This window comes from Cicer arietinum, chromosome 4 (genome assembly GCF_000331145.2).
Source record: "Cicer arietinum cultivar CDC Frontier isolate Library 1 chromosome 4, Cicar.CDCFrontier_v2.0, whole genome shotgun sequence".
NCBI lineage: Eukaryota > Viridiplantae > Streptophyta > Magnoliopsida > Fabales > Fabaceae > Cicer > Cicer arietinum.
In genome coordinates this window covers 28993705-29011474 of record NC_021163.2, presented here as the reverse complement: position 1 = coordinate 29011474, position 17770 = coordinate 28993705, and the positions used below count along the sequence as shown (strand labels likewise).

General features: G+C 30.9%; 1 protein-coding gene across 1 annotated transcript; it reads left to right on the top strand.

The window, feature by feature from the left end:
• The first annotated feature begins 7759 nt into the window (after nucleotides 1-7759).
• On the top strand, nucleotides 7760-10104 carry LOC101506742 (uncharacterized). The gene is made up of 3 exons (XM_004497892.1): nucleotides 7760-8758; nucleotides 8836-8971; nucleotides 9773-10104. The coding sequence occupies exons 1-3, from the start codon at nucleotides 7760-7762 to the stop codon at nucleotides 10102-10104; spliced, it is 1467 nt and encodes a 488-aa protein (XP_004497949.1).
• Nucleotides 10105-17770: the final 7666 nt, after the last annotated feature.

The following is a 17770-nucleotide window of genomic DNA, read 5'->3' as shown; positions in this document are numbered from 1 at the left end:
TGTGTTAGACTGCTGAGTGTCTACAAGGATCAAAGGGTTGATAGAAAGCCAACTAGAAACTGGTGGCTACTTTATTGGGTGAGAGAGCTCAACAAGAAAGAGTCGCACTGTGATTCTGTGTTAGACTGCTGAGTGTCTACAAGGATCAGAGGGTGATCAATAGGAAAGAGATCATTAAGATAGATAGGTTTCGGGGCTGAAACTGGACAATCTGTAATTGATTCTTTCTATTGGAAAAGAAAATCTGAAATCCGATTGGATTGTCAGGACTGGATGTAGGTTGTCTTGTTGACAACTGATTTAATAGTTTTTAAAATAATTTTTAAAAAATATGAAACAAACATCCTTTAAACCCTAAAAAATAATTTTTTGTGTCAAATAATAGTTTTTTTTTTTTTTGAAACAAACCCACTCATTATTACCTCTTAAACAAATATGGAATGACTACTCAGTGATTGACTAATTGAACGACTACGGAATATGGAATGACTACAAAATATTGAATTGCTATCGAATATGGAACAACTACTGAATATGGAATGCTCACTGAGTGATTGCCTAATTGATAGAATTTAAAATAAGAAATAATATTATTAATATGATAATAATAATAATAATAATAATAATAATAATAATAATAATAATAATAATAATAATAAATAATATTAATAAATAATAAAATATATATAGGATAGCCTGTCAGGCATAATAGGTTTTTTTATAAGCTTGAGCCTGACCTATTTAAATAAATAGACTTTAAAAATAACATGAGTCTAGCTTTTTTATTAAATAGGTCAGACCAGACTAGACCATAAGTAGGTCAGGCCATAGGCCCCTGACGGACGGCCTAGCCTATTCCCATCCCTAATTGGGAGGTGGCAGATTTAGGTGTCGAGTACATGATATAATACTCTAAAAATTATTCATAAATAGATAGTGACTTAATTTCTAAAAAAAAGAAAAATTAAAGAAGATTAACATTTTAAAATTAAAATTAGTACCACATATATCCAAAATATGAATTGGGTTTATTTAAATTGTTGTGCCAAATCCCAAAAATCTTACAAACCATCACTATTCTGTCCTTTTTTTTTTAACCTATCCACCTTTAACTAAAATTAAAATAAAATAATAAAATAAAATAAAATAAAAACATATAAAATCACCGCAACCATTATCATGATTCATGATAACTTATGACTTTTATGAATGAATATGTACATTCAAACTCATTTTGAACGTAGGAAAAATAGCTTCAATGTCACATGCCAATGTAGCACTCAATATAAGTGACATCCTTTTATCTGTTTTTTCTTTTCTTCCTTCCAACTTACAACAATAAATTCTTAATTTTGAGTTTCGTCTCATCAAACATGACCGTTTAATTTAACTACAGTTTGAAAACGCAGACCGAATCATTATAAAGACCTGGCCACAAATATTTGTCGTCAATATAACCCATAATACTGTTTCAAACATACTATAAATTATATTATACATATTCACGTTATAGATTATGTATACAAGAAATTAATTCTCAAAAAAATATAGAAATAAAAAAAAACTAAAAATCTTAAAATTTGACTGACAAATTCAATATTGCCACAAATTAAAAATACAAATTGGTCTCATTTGACCAACCGCGTGTGAAGTTGTGAGTAAGTGCAATTAGCATCATTTTCATTTAAACTTAAATGTACTTTTAGTCCTCCTATTTTAACTATTTCGTAATTTTAGTCTTCATATTTGTAATTTCGTAATTTTAGTCCCCCTATTTTAATTGATTCTTAATTTTGGTCCCTCTATTTCTAATTTCATAATTTTGGTCCCCTATTTTTTTAAATTGAGACTTTATATTCTATCTAGATATATTAATTAATAATTAGAGCTAGTAATTTAAATTAATATTAATAATCTTATCACAATTATATTATTGTTTTAAAAAAAAATCAAATTACTAGCTCTAATTATTAATTAAAATAACCATAATATAAAATAGGTTTAATTGCAGTTTTGGTCCCCATATTTTAGCTGAATCGCGAAAGTAGTCCTCCTATTTTATTTCTTCCCAGTTTTCATTTTTACTTTTTAAAATTATTGTGATTCGTTGTATACCTCAATTTATTTTCCCAAGGTGTACATTAAATCACAATAATTTTTGAAAAGGTAAAAATGTATTTTCAACCATCTTATTTTATTGTGTTTATTTTAATTAATAATAAGAGCTAACAATTGTTTTAAAAATTATTTTTAAAATATGAGTAGTGAATTTTATTTTTCAAAAACATGAGCTACAACTTTTTTTTAAAAAATAAGTCCAAATAATCATTAAAAAAAGAAAACAACGTCATCATTGACCGAAATAATATTAATAATTAAATATATAGGTAAGATAAAATGTCTCAATTTAAAAAAATACGAAGACTAAAATTGCAAAATTAAAAATAGAGGGACCAAAATAACGAATCAGTTAAAATAGAAGACTAAAGTTGCGAAATTAAAAATAAGAAAACTAAAATTACGAATCAATTAAAATAAGAGGATTAAAATTATAAAATTAAAAATAAAAAAATTCAAATTACAAATTAGTTAAAATAAAAGGACTAAAACCGGATTTAAAATCTCCCATTTATTTATACAATTTCATTAAGTGGCAATATAGAATTATAGAAACTAAAAATTTTCCACCAATTAGTCACAAGAATGTTATATAAAAAAAACAATATTAAATAATGGTATATATTTTATTATCCACTACCCAGCTAAAAGTATAGCTTATTTTTATGTACGCACGTATATGAATGATTATTTTTTAAAATAAAGGAAAAAAAAATTATACTTGTACCTATCACACAATGACATAATGATTGTCGTTTTTGTTTATTTCACGTATATTAAAGAATATTATATATAAATTAAAAAATAATAATAATAATAATAATTTATTTAAATTAAATATTTTTTACTATCATAAATATAAAATGGAATTTAGGTTTTGGTAATAATTTACACAATATTAATTATAGAGAAATGTTAAAAACTTTTTATTTTTAATATTTATTCTAACACTCATTCTTTTATAAAATGAAAGTCATGTGAATCTCACCGTTTAGGAGGAGTTTATTTCTAAAGTATGGATCTAAATATATTTAAAATAATGAATATTAAAGCTGTGAATTTGAAAAATAGAGTGTTTTTGTCATTTCTTTTAATTATATATTACAGTTGACAAAATTATTATTATTATTTGATTAAAAATTAGAAATAACATTTGTTTTGATTTATTTTTTAAAATGACATCGGTTGTGGTGTAATTTATTTAGAAAAACAGAGTTGAAACTAAATCATGTAATTTTCTAGTGGTAAATATAAATTATTGTTAATTGCCTCCTATATTGCGAACTGAATAAACAAGACACTCATCTCGATACCCCTGCAGCGTGGTTTTGAAGTCAAAAACAAAATAGTAGTATTGATTTGTAAGGAGTAGGTAGGAGACCGGTTTGTTGGTTAAAATTGTTTGACCAAGTCACTTTATGTATGTGATAATTTGATGAATAAAGTTTTGGGTCTTGAGAACATTGCCTTTAAGGTATTTGTAGGATTTTTTAAAAGTTATATAGAGTACAAAAATATTATAAGAAGGAGATAAAATTTCATCTATGTTAGCATCTTGCAATCGTTATCTATTATTTGTAGCACCTTATAAATATATGAATAAGAGAAATAAAACACAAGAATCTTGGATGGATTAGAACAAAACTCAAAGGTCTCATTAAAAACTTCATCAACACAATCCAAAGAAATAAAATTATGATGAAAGAAAAAAAATAGTACAGTGCATGAAATAACTACAAAATAAATCAAAGCATAAAACTAACAAAACATGTACATAGGTTGACCTAGTCTATTGCAATTAAATCCCTCCATAAACATGTTAAGAATGTTGTCCAACCAAATCAAATCAATAATATTAAATTCCATCTTAGTCATCTTGTTTGCACAATGATTACTTTCTACGGAAACATGAGTAAAACTTTGAATAAAATATTCCTAATCAAATACAGGCACTTAGATCATCTCAGAGTCGGCCCAAGTGAGAGGCACGTAAAACCTTTGCTTTAGCTTTCGTCAAAAAATAATTTTTTTATTTTAATTTTTATACGCTGCATAGGGCCAATAATTGATTATAAAAACTCTTTAAACCTCTAACAACTATCCACAAACAACAAAAGACCTCCAAAAAAATTTTAATTTTCAATTTTTAGCATAATCATTATTTGAATTGTTTTTCACTAGATCAATTACTTCATTTCAAAGTAGATTTGAACGATTTAAATTTTACACAGATATTGTTAGTTTTCTATTTAATATTGAGAAATTAAAATCATTGGATGATGGAAAATTAAAAGAAAATTGTGTTAATCTTGAATGTTCTTTAAAACATAAGAACAAATCAGATATTTATGGATTATATTTATTTGTAGAACTTAAAATTCTAAGAGAGATAATACAAGTAGAAAATGATACACCAATTGACATACTTAATTATATAAGAAAGTTAGATTTTTTTTTCCAAATGCATATATTGCTTATAGAATAATATTAACAATTCATGTAATTGTCGATTCAACAGAAAGAAACTTTTTGAGATTCAAATTAATTAAATTTTATATAAGATCAAAGATGTCACAAGAAAGATTAAATGAATTAATTTTATTATCGATTGAAAAAGAATTGTTAAATGAAATCGATTACAATAATTTGATAAATAATTTTGCATCGAAAAAGTGCGAAAGATAAATTTTAAATAAAATATTAATAATTTATTTATTAACTTTAAAAATATCTCGTCTGATAAGTTTGTTTTAGGCCTCATAACGTGTTGGGCCGACTCTAGATCATCTATTTCTAAGATGTAAAGGAACAATTGCAGAAGAATTGAAAGTCAAATTAATAAGCTAAAAATCTAATTCAATCCAAAAACTATTTCAACCCTTCATATAAGCAATTTTAATAGCACACATAACCCAAACAGACATTAGAAATACCAATACTACAGGCATAACCACAAAGGTACATAGTTTGAAAATTCCAAAAATGCCTCCACTTGATGTTGGGTCGAGACTATCATGAGCAGCACAATCAATGTTACATGTGACCCGGGACAAGAAGATAGAGGGATGCCGCATAACTTCTATATATATATATATCTAGGAACCTTAGAGGGATAAACCTCCATATCAAAAGCTTTAGGATAATAAACTCAAAGATGGAAAGTGAAGCAGAAGCTTTAGTATAGTTACCACAAAGCAAATATGGCGTAGATCAAATAAAGCTAAATTATTGGTGTCGAAAGCAATAAATGACTAGGAAGTGACAACTATGTTTTAGGACTCACATAGTTTTTCATATATGAAAACTAAACTAGGAAATTTAAATCACTATGTCACAACTATATTTAGCGTACGCATTTACATTTTGGCAAAAATTGAAGTAACAATGTCGATTTACAAGAAAGAGGGGTTTGAATTGTAAATGCACCTTTTAAAATTTCCTGTTAAAACTTAAGAAAATAACTCAAGATTGATCTTGGTTATGAAAACAGAAAACGGAGAACGTTCTTGGTTTTAGTAGTAAAATAGAGAACGTTATTTGATTAGTTGAAAACAGAAAATCAGTTTATGTTTTATCTTAGTTAATTAATTCAGTATGATAAATAGAGGGATAGGATAGAGAATATCACCCAAAGATTTTATCCTAGTTCACCCAACGTGGGTTACGTCCAGTCCTCACAGTGTGAGATTTTCCACTAAGTGTTTAAAACAAAGAGCTTTCTTGATCTTACAACACCTAGTCCAAATCAACCTTGATCTATTTCAAACTCTATTGCTTTCCATCCAGAAAGCAATACCAGCACCTATCTAACCTTGATAGGAAGTAATCTTAAAACAAACTATAAAGAAACTCTTATAGTTTGAGTTTTTACAATTTGATTGTTTTGACATAATCTGAGATTTCTCAACTCTTGTTTGAGAATTGATTCTTTACAAAGGATATAATGATAATTGTGCAAGCTAATAGATGAGTATGAACCAGCAGTTGTTTCGCAGAAATCAGAAAGTGTGATTGCCTCTGTTTTGCAGAATTTCAAGTATGTATGTGATTGATTTATGGATTTCGAAGCACTTGAATTTCTTGCCTTGAATCGGGATATTGGCCTTCTATTTATAGGCTGTAGAGGCACTGAATGAAGGTACAAGAGCTGTTGGAGAGGCTCTGCTTTTTGACTGAAACATTATTTCAGAATAAAAATAATCCTTCTTTGAAATAGCTTTTTTACTTTATTGGTTTAGCATTTAAAGCAATTCTGTCCTTTTTAGAAAATTCTCTTGACGTTTCTTCATTGATCTTGGATGATACATTATCTGTCTTGAGTCTTGAGTGTAGCTAGAGAATGTTGGAGATGAATTACAGACCAAATCAGAGAAGAAACAGTGTTGCTGTTATTGTGCAGAAAAAGGAGAATGATTAACGTACTTGGTTTGTCAGTTTGAACTTTCTTGAGCTTCAATAATCATTCTGGAGTTCCCGTTTTAAACGTTCTGGATTTTCTTTGTAATTGTCTTGTCATATGTCCAGATTGATCGAACTTTCTTGGCATTTGATTTTTGGAGTTTGCAAACTGTCATGACTTTTGTCTGTCTTTGAGTCCTTTGATCTTTGAGACCAAATAGCTTTTTTGAGTTTGGATGAATCCTACTTGTTCCTTGCCATGTACTGATTAGATATGAATAATTTCCAAGGCAGACTCTTTGTCAAAGAGATAGAAAAAGTTTGACCAATATGCTGTGATGGACAGTTGTTGAAGCTGGAGATCATTCTCTGTTATGATGCAGAATGATCTTGTCGCTGTCTTTTCTTGATTTGCTTGATTCTGTTCTTAATTAAATCCACTCAAAAACACATGTTAAATTAACATAACATTTTAGAATCATAATTAATTTTCTTAATTAACCTTTGTTTATTTTCATCAAAACTTTAAATATAGAGTTTGTCTCAACAAAAATATCTATTGATATATAGAATTGTATTATACTTTGACTTAGGATTATTCAGTTTAGTTTGTTTTAGCTAGTTAGTTATTCAGTTTAGTTTATTTTAGCTAGTTAGTTATTCTAACTAAATTCTCTGTTTTATGTATAATTGGTTTTTGGGGTTTCCTATATATATAACCCATTTTCTCAGTAATACAAATATACAATGAATAATATTCAGTAAAATTTTACTCTTCCATTCTGTAATATGGTATCAGATTTTAACAATTTCTTGCTTCCGCTTCATTTCTCAAAACCACAAAATTTTCCTTTCAAATTTTCTCACTGATATCAAAACCAGAATTTTTTTTTCCAGCTTCCCCAATTTCTTAAACCCATAATTTTTTCCAGCTTTCCCAAATTTTCTTGCTTCCACTTCACTAATTTCTCAAAACCCTCAATTTTTTCCAGATTTCCCAAACCCATAATTTCTTTTCCTCCTTCATTTTGCAAGATTTCCCCTTTCTTCATGTCCATCGCTAACTCTCATTCTTCTTCCATTTCTTTCGATTCCGAACCACAAAATGATACTGCCTTTTTCCCTGAAAAAGATCCGCCCTCAACCCTCGTAACCCTTATTATCTTCATCCCGTAAGAATCCCGGCGCCGTTCTTGTCGCACCACCCTTAAACGATAATAACTATCGCAATTGGAGCAAGGCCATGAAATGTGCTTTATCATCCAAAAACAAGATTCAATTCATCAATGGATCTCTTCCTCAACTGGCGTCAACTCATCCTGATTTTGAGCTATGGGATCGTGCCAAAAATATGGTAATTTCTTGGATCACTAGAACATTATCTTCTCATATTTCTCAGAGTACTATTTGCATCGACACCGCTTACGATATTTGTTGTTACCTACGCGAAAGATTTACCAAAGGTAACCACTTTCAGATTTATGATCTTCTTCGCGATCTCCACTCCATCAAGCAGATAGATCACAATCTTTCGACATTCTTCACGAATCTGAAAATCTTATGGGATGAGCTCGAAGATCTTCGCCCTACCCCTTCTTGTATTTGTTCGCCTACCTGCAAATGTAACCTTAGCACAATCGTCAACATCTTCAAACAACAGGAATATGTTACATGTTTCCTCAAAGGCCTGAACGACAATTACGCGAATGTGCGCACACAAATTCTTCTCATGGACCCTCTCCCTTCCATTAGCAATGTATATTCTATGGTGGTTCAACGAGAACCGAATACCAATCCAACTACGCTCGATAATACTGCCTTTCATATCAATTCTAGAAACCCTAGTTTTGGTGGCCAAGGCCCACCCCAACCTGCTCGTGGTAGAGGACGAGGTCCATCAAAAAATCAAATGTTTTGCACCAATTGTGATAAAACAAATCACACAATGGAAACTTGTTACTTCAAACATGGTTTCCCCCCGGGTTATCGATCACATAAACCATCTACTTCAAATTCTGATTCTGCTAATAATAACAAGACGGTTCATTCTGCAATTTCAACTCCAGGTGATCTTTCCACTCAACTGTCCAAGGAAGATTTTAAGCTTCTCATTAACCTTCTTCATTCTTCAAAGCAAGATTTCCTAATAGTAACCATATCTTTGCATATTTTTCTGGCTCCATTATCTTTGATAAATCCTTATCTTTACACAATGTTCTCTTTATACCGCAATTCAAATTCAGTTTGATTTCAACTTCTAAATTAACTCATGACCTGAATTGTAGGCTAATCTTTAGTAAAAACTCTTGTGTTATTCAGGATTCACATACCCAGAAGATGATTGGGCTTGTGGAGCATCATAATAATCTCTATGTTCTCAAAAAATCCCCTGTTTTGTCCTATGATGAATCTGTTTTGCCATCTAATGACTCTACCTCACTTGATTCTATTTCTTGTAATAAACATGTATATAGTAAGAATTCTAATTCTTTTGATATTTGGCATTATAGGTTAGGACACCCATCTACTTCTGTTTTGCACAAAATACGTAAATTGTTCCCATATGTTTCTATCAATAAAAAAGTGATTTGTGATGCTTGTCATTTTGGTAAATTTTCTAGACTTCCTTTTCCTTTAAGTTCTAGCATTTCTTTACATGCTTTTGATTTAATACATGTTGACATTTGGGGTTTAATTGGTGATATTTCAATAGATGGATATAAATACTTCTTAACCATTGTTGATGACCACACAAGATTCACTTGGATTTTCCTTATAAAAGCTAAATCAGAAACTAGATCTAAACTCCAACACTTTATCACCTTTGTTTCTACCCAATTTTCAACAAAAATTAAAACTATTAGAAGTGATAATGGTGTTGAGTTTAATATACCTATTTTTTATTCTGATTTAGGTATTTTACATCAAACTTCATGTGTGGAAACACCTCAGCAAAATTCCATTGTTGAGCGAAAACACAGACATCTATTAAATATCACTAGAACTTTACTTTTTCACTCCAAACTTCCCAAATGTTTTTGGTCTTTTGCTCTTTGTCATGCCACTTTTATTATCAACAGATTGCCTACACCTATCTTACACAACAAGACACCTTATGATATGTTTTATAACATGCCGCCTACATTTAATGACTTAAAAGTGTTTGGTTGTCTTTCTTTTGCTTCAACTTTATTAAATAATAGGACTAAATTGGATCCTAGAGCTCACAAATTTATTTTTCTTGGATTTAAACCAGGGACAAAAGGTTATGTTTTATTTGACATTCATACACGTGATATTTTTACTTCACGAAACGTTGTTTTCTATAAGCATATCTTTCCATATCCTTCCATTGATTCTATTAATGAGCATTGTATTCCTAATGATGTCACTTATTTTACTACACTTCTCTTTGATGATCCCATTTATATTGTAGATGACATTGATCATGTGTCTAATATATCTCATAATTCACATTTTGATAACCATACAAATATTATTACTGATTCTACTAACAGCCCTGCACCTTCCTTACGAAAGTCCTCTAGAACAAGGCAAAAACTAGCTTATTTGCAGGATTTTCAATGAAATATAGTTGTGGCTGATCCTTCATCCAATCCTTTATATTTGATTTCTTCTGTTTTGTCTTATAACAATTTATCACCTGCACATTTTTCTTTAATTTCTACTATTTCTTCTGTCCAAGAACCCCATACTTATAAGCAGGCGATCAAACACCCTTGCTGGGTTCAAGCTATGGATTCTGAAATTCAAGCTCAAACCCAAAATAATACTTGGATTTTGACTCCTCTCCCACATGGTAAGAAACCCATAGGCTGCAGATGGGTCTATAAGGTAAAGTATAAAGCTTATGGTACAATAGAGCGGTATAAAGCTAGATTAGTTTCTAAAGGTTTTACTCAAGTTGAAGGTATAGATTTTTTTGATACATATTCCCCTGTCGCTAAACTCACAACTGTAAGATTACTTTTATCTATTGCTTCTTCTCAAAATTGGCATATTTATCAACTAGACGTGCATAATGCATTTTTACATGGTAATTTAGAAGAAGAGGTTTACATGCAATTACCAACTGGCATTTCTACTACTAATCCTACACATGTTTGCAAACTTTTAAAATCCTTGTATGGCTTAAAACAGTCCAGTCGTCAATGGTTTGCAAAATTTTCCACAGCTTTATATTCTATAGGATACTCACAATCTGCCTTTGATCATTCGCTGTTTACCAAATCTTCTACTAATAAATCCACAACCTTATTGATCTATGTTGATGATATTATTGTTTCAGGTAATGACATTGCTGAAATTCATTTTATTAAAGATTTCCTCAACAAGACATTCAAAATCAAGGACTTAGGATACTTGAAATACTTCTTAGGACTTGAATTAGCTCGCTCCAAGGTTGGCCTGCATATCTCACGACGCAAATACACTATAGATATCTTACATGAAGCTGGTCTTTTGGCTTCAAAACAGCTTATGTCCTTATGCAGAAAAACAAGAAATTTTCCAAAGACGAAGGCTCTTTCCTACTCGATCCTACATCGTATAGACGCCTAATTGGTCAGTTGATATATCTCACCAATAGACGTTCTGACATCAGCTTCTCTGTTCAACAATTGAGTCAGTACATGACAGCACCAACTTCCGAACATCATCAGGTTGCAATTCAGATTCTTCGTTACCTCAAATCATCACCAGCTCAGGGACTGTTTTTCCCAGCATCTTTTTCTCTTCAAGTTAATTCCTTTTGTGATTCGGATTGGACTAGTTTTCCCGACACACGCAAATCTATTACAGGTTTTTGCATTTTTCTAGGTGATTCTCTTATATCATGGAAATCTAAGAAACAAGCTACTGTCTCTCGTTCTTCTACTGAAGTTGAGTATAGAGCCATGGCTTCCACTGTTTGGGAACTTCAATGGCTTACATATCTTCTCAATGATTTTAAGGTTTCTTACACAAAACCTGCACTTCTTTATTGTGATAACCAATCAGCAAGACATATTGCCTCAAATTCTTCCTTCCATGAACGCACCAAACACATTGAGCTCGATGGTCACATCGTTCGTGAAAAGCTTCAACAACATCTTTTTTGTTTACTTCTAATCTCTTCGCACCTCTATCTTGCCGACATGTTTACAAAGTCTTTGGATCCTACACCATTTCATACTTTTTTATCCATGCTTCGACTCACATCCATATGTTCGTCAGCTTGAGGGAGGGTATTGATATATAGAATTGTATTCTACTTTGACTTAGGAGTATTCAGTTTAGTTTGTTTTAGATAGTTAGTTATTCAATTTAGTTTGTTTTAGCTAGTTAGTTATTCTAACTAAATTCTCTCTTTTATGTATAATTAGTTTTTGGGGTTTCTTATATATAACTCATTTTCTCAGTAATACAAATATACAATGAATAATATTCAGTAAAATTTTACTCTTCCATTCTGTAATAATATCAACGAGATGGATCTTTTATAGCCATCAAAGAAAATAAGTCCCTCAATACCAGATCCACCTAATTTTGGGAATGCATGTCAATGGTGCGTCTCCCACTGAGTCAACTTCCTCCCCACGGTGGATCCACTTGAACAACCAAACGTAATGACTATGTCATTTATTAGATAAAAAATAGATATGATAATAAGTGATGTCATATATCAAGTATATAAATAGTTGATTAATATTGTCAAATCTATGATGCATAATGAGGTTCAGCATGCCCGAGAACTAGACAACAAGAGAAATGTAGATACTTTGACTACTTTAGTTGTACCAAGATAGCTAAAGTACTAGAGTCAGTTAGGAAGGCATGGTTATATCATGTTAGACAATCAATTCTTCATATGGACTTTCACATGAGCAATTGAGCTCTACTCAGGTAACATTTTTCAAACTTCCAAGTCAAGTATTTTTGCCACTATTACCCCTGGCAAAACAATTGAAGACTAACACACTTAATCAGACTAACCTTCAATTTGGACAAGTGTATTTTTTAGAAGGTCGCCTGAGGTAGTAGGGCATATTGGCATCCACAAACCATATATGCCCATGGATGTCGCCATGTAGGTGTACAGTCCATCTTAAGAAAGGAGACAAGCTTTCATCCCAATAGTAGGAAATAAAAGACTATATATGGGCTATCAAGGACATCAACCATGGATCGCTACTTAAAATTATTATAAAAAGCTCAAATCACGTAATCTGCAATTTAGACCCCGTAAAATTTGGCATTGGGTTTTTGTTCCAACATAAAAGTTGTAGCCCTAATTTTAGCTTTCCAATGCCTGCTTGCATGCCTCAATCCGATATCCAAAGTTCATGTTATGGCCTATAGAGCAAGCAGGGATCAATATGCAAATAATAAAATTAAAACTCAACTTCGACCCAAAGTTTAGAAACAAGCTAAAAAATTAATATAGATTGTAAAGAGCTTTTAAAATGTCACAGTTAAAAGCTAGAAACATGTTCCTAATTGCATTGATCAGTCTGCATGCATGTATACAAGGCCTCTTGCGCTAGGAGACAAACTTTGATCCCAATAGCAGGAAATAAGAGACCATCTACGGGCTATCAAGGACAACAACCATGGGTGTCATACCCCCTGTTTCGGCTAATCCGACAAGTTACCTGTTAGGATCTTCTGATACACATGCCATTTCCCTAAATAGTTCTAGTCAGCATACACCCATAGGTTTGTACGGAGAGCATACATGGATTCGTGTTCTAGCTCATCCTTCCAGTACACGTAAGTGGGAAGGAACATATGTAAAAAAATATTGAGGAATTAAATCCAAAGCAACCATGGATCTTTGGCAAACCTCTAACAAGATCAAGTTAGGATAATTTTGAAATTGTTTTCTTGTTGACATGTCCAATTTGTTTGTGTCATATCCACTTATCTTTTTTATGGTCATAAAATATGATTCAATGGATAATACTTCCAAAATACAAGACATAAAAAAATTTCCTTCTCGACCTAAAAAATAAATTTGTTCCAGAAAAATGCTTGCTTGACATATGTTTGGTTTAAAATTAACTTTTAAACCATTGTCACACAATTGACATGTGTTTAGTAAGTTATGTTTTAAACCTTCAACATATTGAAAATCAGCTATTTTCATAGAGTTTTCTTTACCTATAATATATTTTCTTTTGATATTTGTCTAATCATTATTTACAAAGATTATATATCACTAATCCTTCTTGACAAAAGCGGGAGAAATAATTGTTTTTCTCTTGTCATAAGTCTCGAGCAACAATTGTCCAACTACCATGGATTTTTCTTGATATTTTGAAAATGAACGTGCATAAGATATTAATAATTTCTTAGGTACCCATTCGGTCAAGGGTCCTTGCAGGTTAGTTTTTTCTTTAAGGATATGTTTTTTTTAAGGTAGTAGTTTGGTTCAACATCATCAATCTTTGAATAATAGGAACATTTTCTTATTGTTTTTGGAGAAAGTTCTAATATGATACCAGAACGTCCTTCCTTTTTAGGAAATCCTTTTGCTTTGAATTTTTCATCCCCTTGTTTGTGAAAACATGTGAAATCAAGATGTCCAATTTTATTACGGTAAGAACATTTTGTTTTGTATTTATCTTATTTTATTTCTGGCACAAAAAAAAAAATAAAGTTTATGCTTTTAAGATTTGCCAAAACCAAGTCTAACTTTATCAAAAATTCCAACTTGAGATCCCATAATTTTTTGGAAAGTTTCAGTGAATTTTATAAAGTTTGACAAATCAATTTTAAGATTCTCAACTTCTCTTTTTAGCATAACACTATCCTATAAGGTTGTATAACATTCTTGACACTTGTTCTTAGTGGTTTCATTTTCTTATTTAGATATTTTGAAATCAGAGTCATTCAAGCTTTGAATTACCTTAGTAATGTATCTCATACCTTTTTGGTTGTATCGTATTCATAAACTATTTCACTTTACTCCTTGCTCAATGAAAATTACATAAGTAGTTGAGCTTTAGAGTTCAAAAGTATCTTTAGCTTTGTATTCTGTTGTCCAAACTGCTTCTTTCTTTTCAGCAGAAGTTGGATCACTTTGATCTACTTTTGGTAAGAAGTTTCCATCTTTTATGATACGTCACATTCTTATATCATGTGACTTAAGGGGGCTGAATTATATCACGATAATGGGGGGCTGAATTATGATACGTCACATTCTTATATCACGATAATGGGGGGCTGAATTATGTTTGCTAAAGTTGATAATTTTTTGATAATTTTTAAATAAATAAATAAAACTAGTTCGGTTTTTGTGACTTACTTGGAGTAGAAACAATCGGATTCAGAGGTAGCAAGTAATGAAAGCATAAATAATTTGACACATAGAATTATTCTGGTTCATCACTAACTTGACTACATCCAAACCCCTCATTCAAAAAGATTTAATAGACTAATTAAAATAGCCTAACAACCTCAGACTATTGAGGAACTAACCACCTTGACCCTACAAGCCAAGTTTTCTCCTAACAACCTGACAACCCCAAATTCAAGAAGGAACTAAACCACTATCGTGTTGTATACAAAATATTGGAACTTTAAGTGTTTGCTTATAACAAAATCGATAATAATAATAACTCTCACTCTCAAAGAAAAAAAATTTAGAGAATATTTCTCATTCGAACAAGTGTTTCTCTGCTTGAACTTTAAGACTACTCTTTTCTGTTTTTCGATGATTTTCTTCTTCAGTCTTGACTATCTTTTTATAGTTAAAATTTGTGCTTCAATTTAGTCTTTGTTTAATTCTAAATTGTATTTTGTTCATATTGGGTTTGTAAATTCTTCAGATTAATTATGTTTCTATTTTGTTTAGATTGAGATTGTAAATTCTTCAGATTGATTTTGTTTGTATTTTATTTAGATTGCGTTTGTAAATTCTTCATATTGATTATGATCATATTTTGTTGTAGATAAATCTTGATCAAATCTTGATCATATCTTCTTCCATACTGTAACACCCCGATTTTCAAAGCGAGGGTGTATTTTTTTTTCAAAAACAAACTCATGAACTAAAGAATAATTAAGTAAAATACCTTTGAATAAATATTTAAGTCGTAACACAACGACAAATAAGTCAACAGAATTTACAAGCAGCGGAAAAGTTTTGAAATACGAAACCAAAGTATTTACACTTCAAAAAATGGTACATAGACCCCATCATAATAAAATGTCAAACATATAATATTAGTATAGGTACAGTTTTCCAAATTAAAATAACTGCGACCCAAAAAGAAAGACGTCTAGTCCCTATACATCAACCTAATTTAATCATTCTACCAAAAAACTATACACCCTGAGTGATCTCCACGCTCCCCGCGAGATCCTCCTACATAGCTCCAGTCAAGCATTCCCATCTACATTCCCATCTGTAGGGTACGAACCGGTAGGATCGTCCTGGCTCTCATCTGAGGGCAAAACCCAGATTTCCACAATAGTTGTAAAGGGTCACCAACCAAAATTAACAGTTAAAACATAACATTTAAGTTTTTAAATGCATAAAATAACCTTTCAACTAAGCATGCACCTTAAAAGGATTTCCCATATGCAAAAAGTTCATATAATGCTTGCCAATTAAAAATGAAATGAAAATAAAGTTCTCAATCAATCGAGTAATACATAACTGACTAAAACATTGATAAATCAATTGAGCAATCGATTTTGTCAGTTCTGCTGAGCTCCTGCATGGCCAAATCGATTTCCAAATCGATTTTGTCAGTTTTGCTGAGTTCCTGTGTGGCCAAATCGATTTCCAATTCAATTTTGTCAGTTTTTCTGAGTTCCTGACTTAAGGCCAATCAATTTCCCATTAAGTAAACGTAGACATTAAGAGATTCCCCATTCTTAATACTCGTTTAACTTAAACGATTTTCTCAAACACGCATTAAGTAAACCGAGATATTAAAAGATTCCCCATTTTTAATACTCATTTGACTTAAACGATTTTCACAACAAACATTAAGCAAACAGAAATATTAAGAGATTCCCCATTCTTAATACTCGTTTAACTTAAACGATTTTCTCAAACACGCATTAAGTAAACCGAGATATTAAAAGATTCCCCATTTTTAATACTCGTTTAACTCTAATGGTTTTCACGCCAACATTAAGTAAACGTAGACATTAAGAGATTCCCCATTCTTAATACTCGTTTAACTTAAACGATTTTCTCAAACACGCATTAAGTAAACCGAGATATTAAAAGATTCCCCATTTTTAATACTCGTTTAACTCTAATTGTTTTGACGCCAACATTAAGTAAACGTAGACATTAAGAGATTCCCCATTCTTAATACTTGTTTAACTTAAACGATTTTCTCAAACACGCATTAAGTAAACCGAGATATTAAAAGATTCCCCATTTTTAATACTCGTTTAACTCTAATTGTTTTGACGCCAACATTAAGTAAACGTAGACATTAAGAGATTCCCCATTCTTAATACTCATTTAACTTAAACGATTTTCTCAAACACACATTAAGTAAACCGAGATATTAAAAGATTCCCCATTTTTAATACTCGTTTAACTCTAATTGTTTTGACGCCAACATTAAGTAAACGTAGACATTAAGAGATTCCCCATTCTTAATACTCATTTAACTTAAACGATTTTCCAAAACAAACATTAAGTAAACAAGCCATTAAGAGATTCCCTATTCTTAATACTCATTTAACTTAAACGATTTTCTCAAACACACATTAAGTAAACCGAGATATTAAAAGATTCCCCATTTTTAATACTCGTTTAACTCTAATGGTTTTCACGCCAACATTAAGTAAACGTAGACATTAAGTGATTCCCCATTCTTAATACTCGTTTAACTCTAATGGTTTTTAGATTCCACACAAAACAAATTCAAACCTATTATCAGATCCAATCCACAACTCACGCCCAAAACACATCAATTCATTTCTCCACAGAATCCAACCATACACACAACAAATTTCATCAGTATTAATTAAGAACACGTCAAATACGACGAACACAAATCAACACAATCCACCACTCAAACACAACAAGTTTCATTTACTCAAAATCATACATAAATGAGTTTAAATTCATTTTCCACGAAACATTCATCAATAAAATCAAAACCTAACTCTAAGATTTTACCCATAAAGCCTTAGATTCATTTTTCCCCAAATCAACATTTCAACCCTAACAAATTCCTTTCCACACAATCACAGATAAGTCCCTAAATGCAAACTAAAA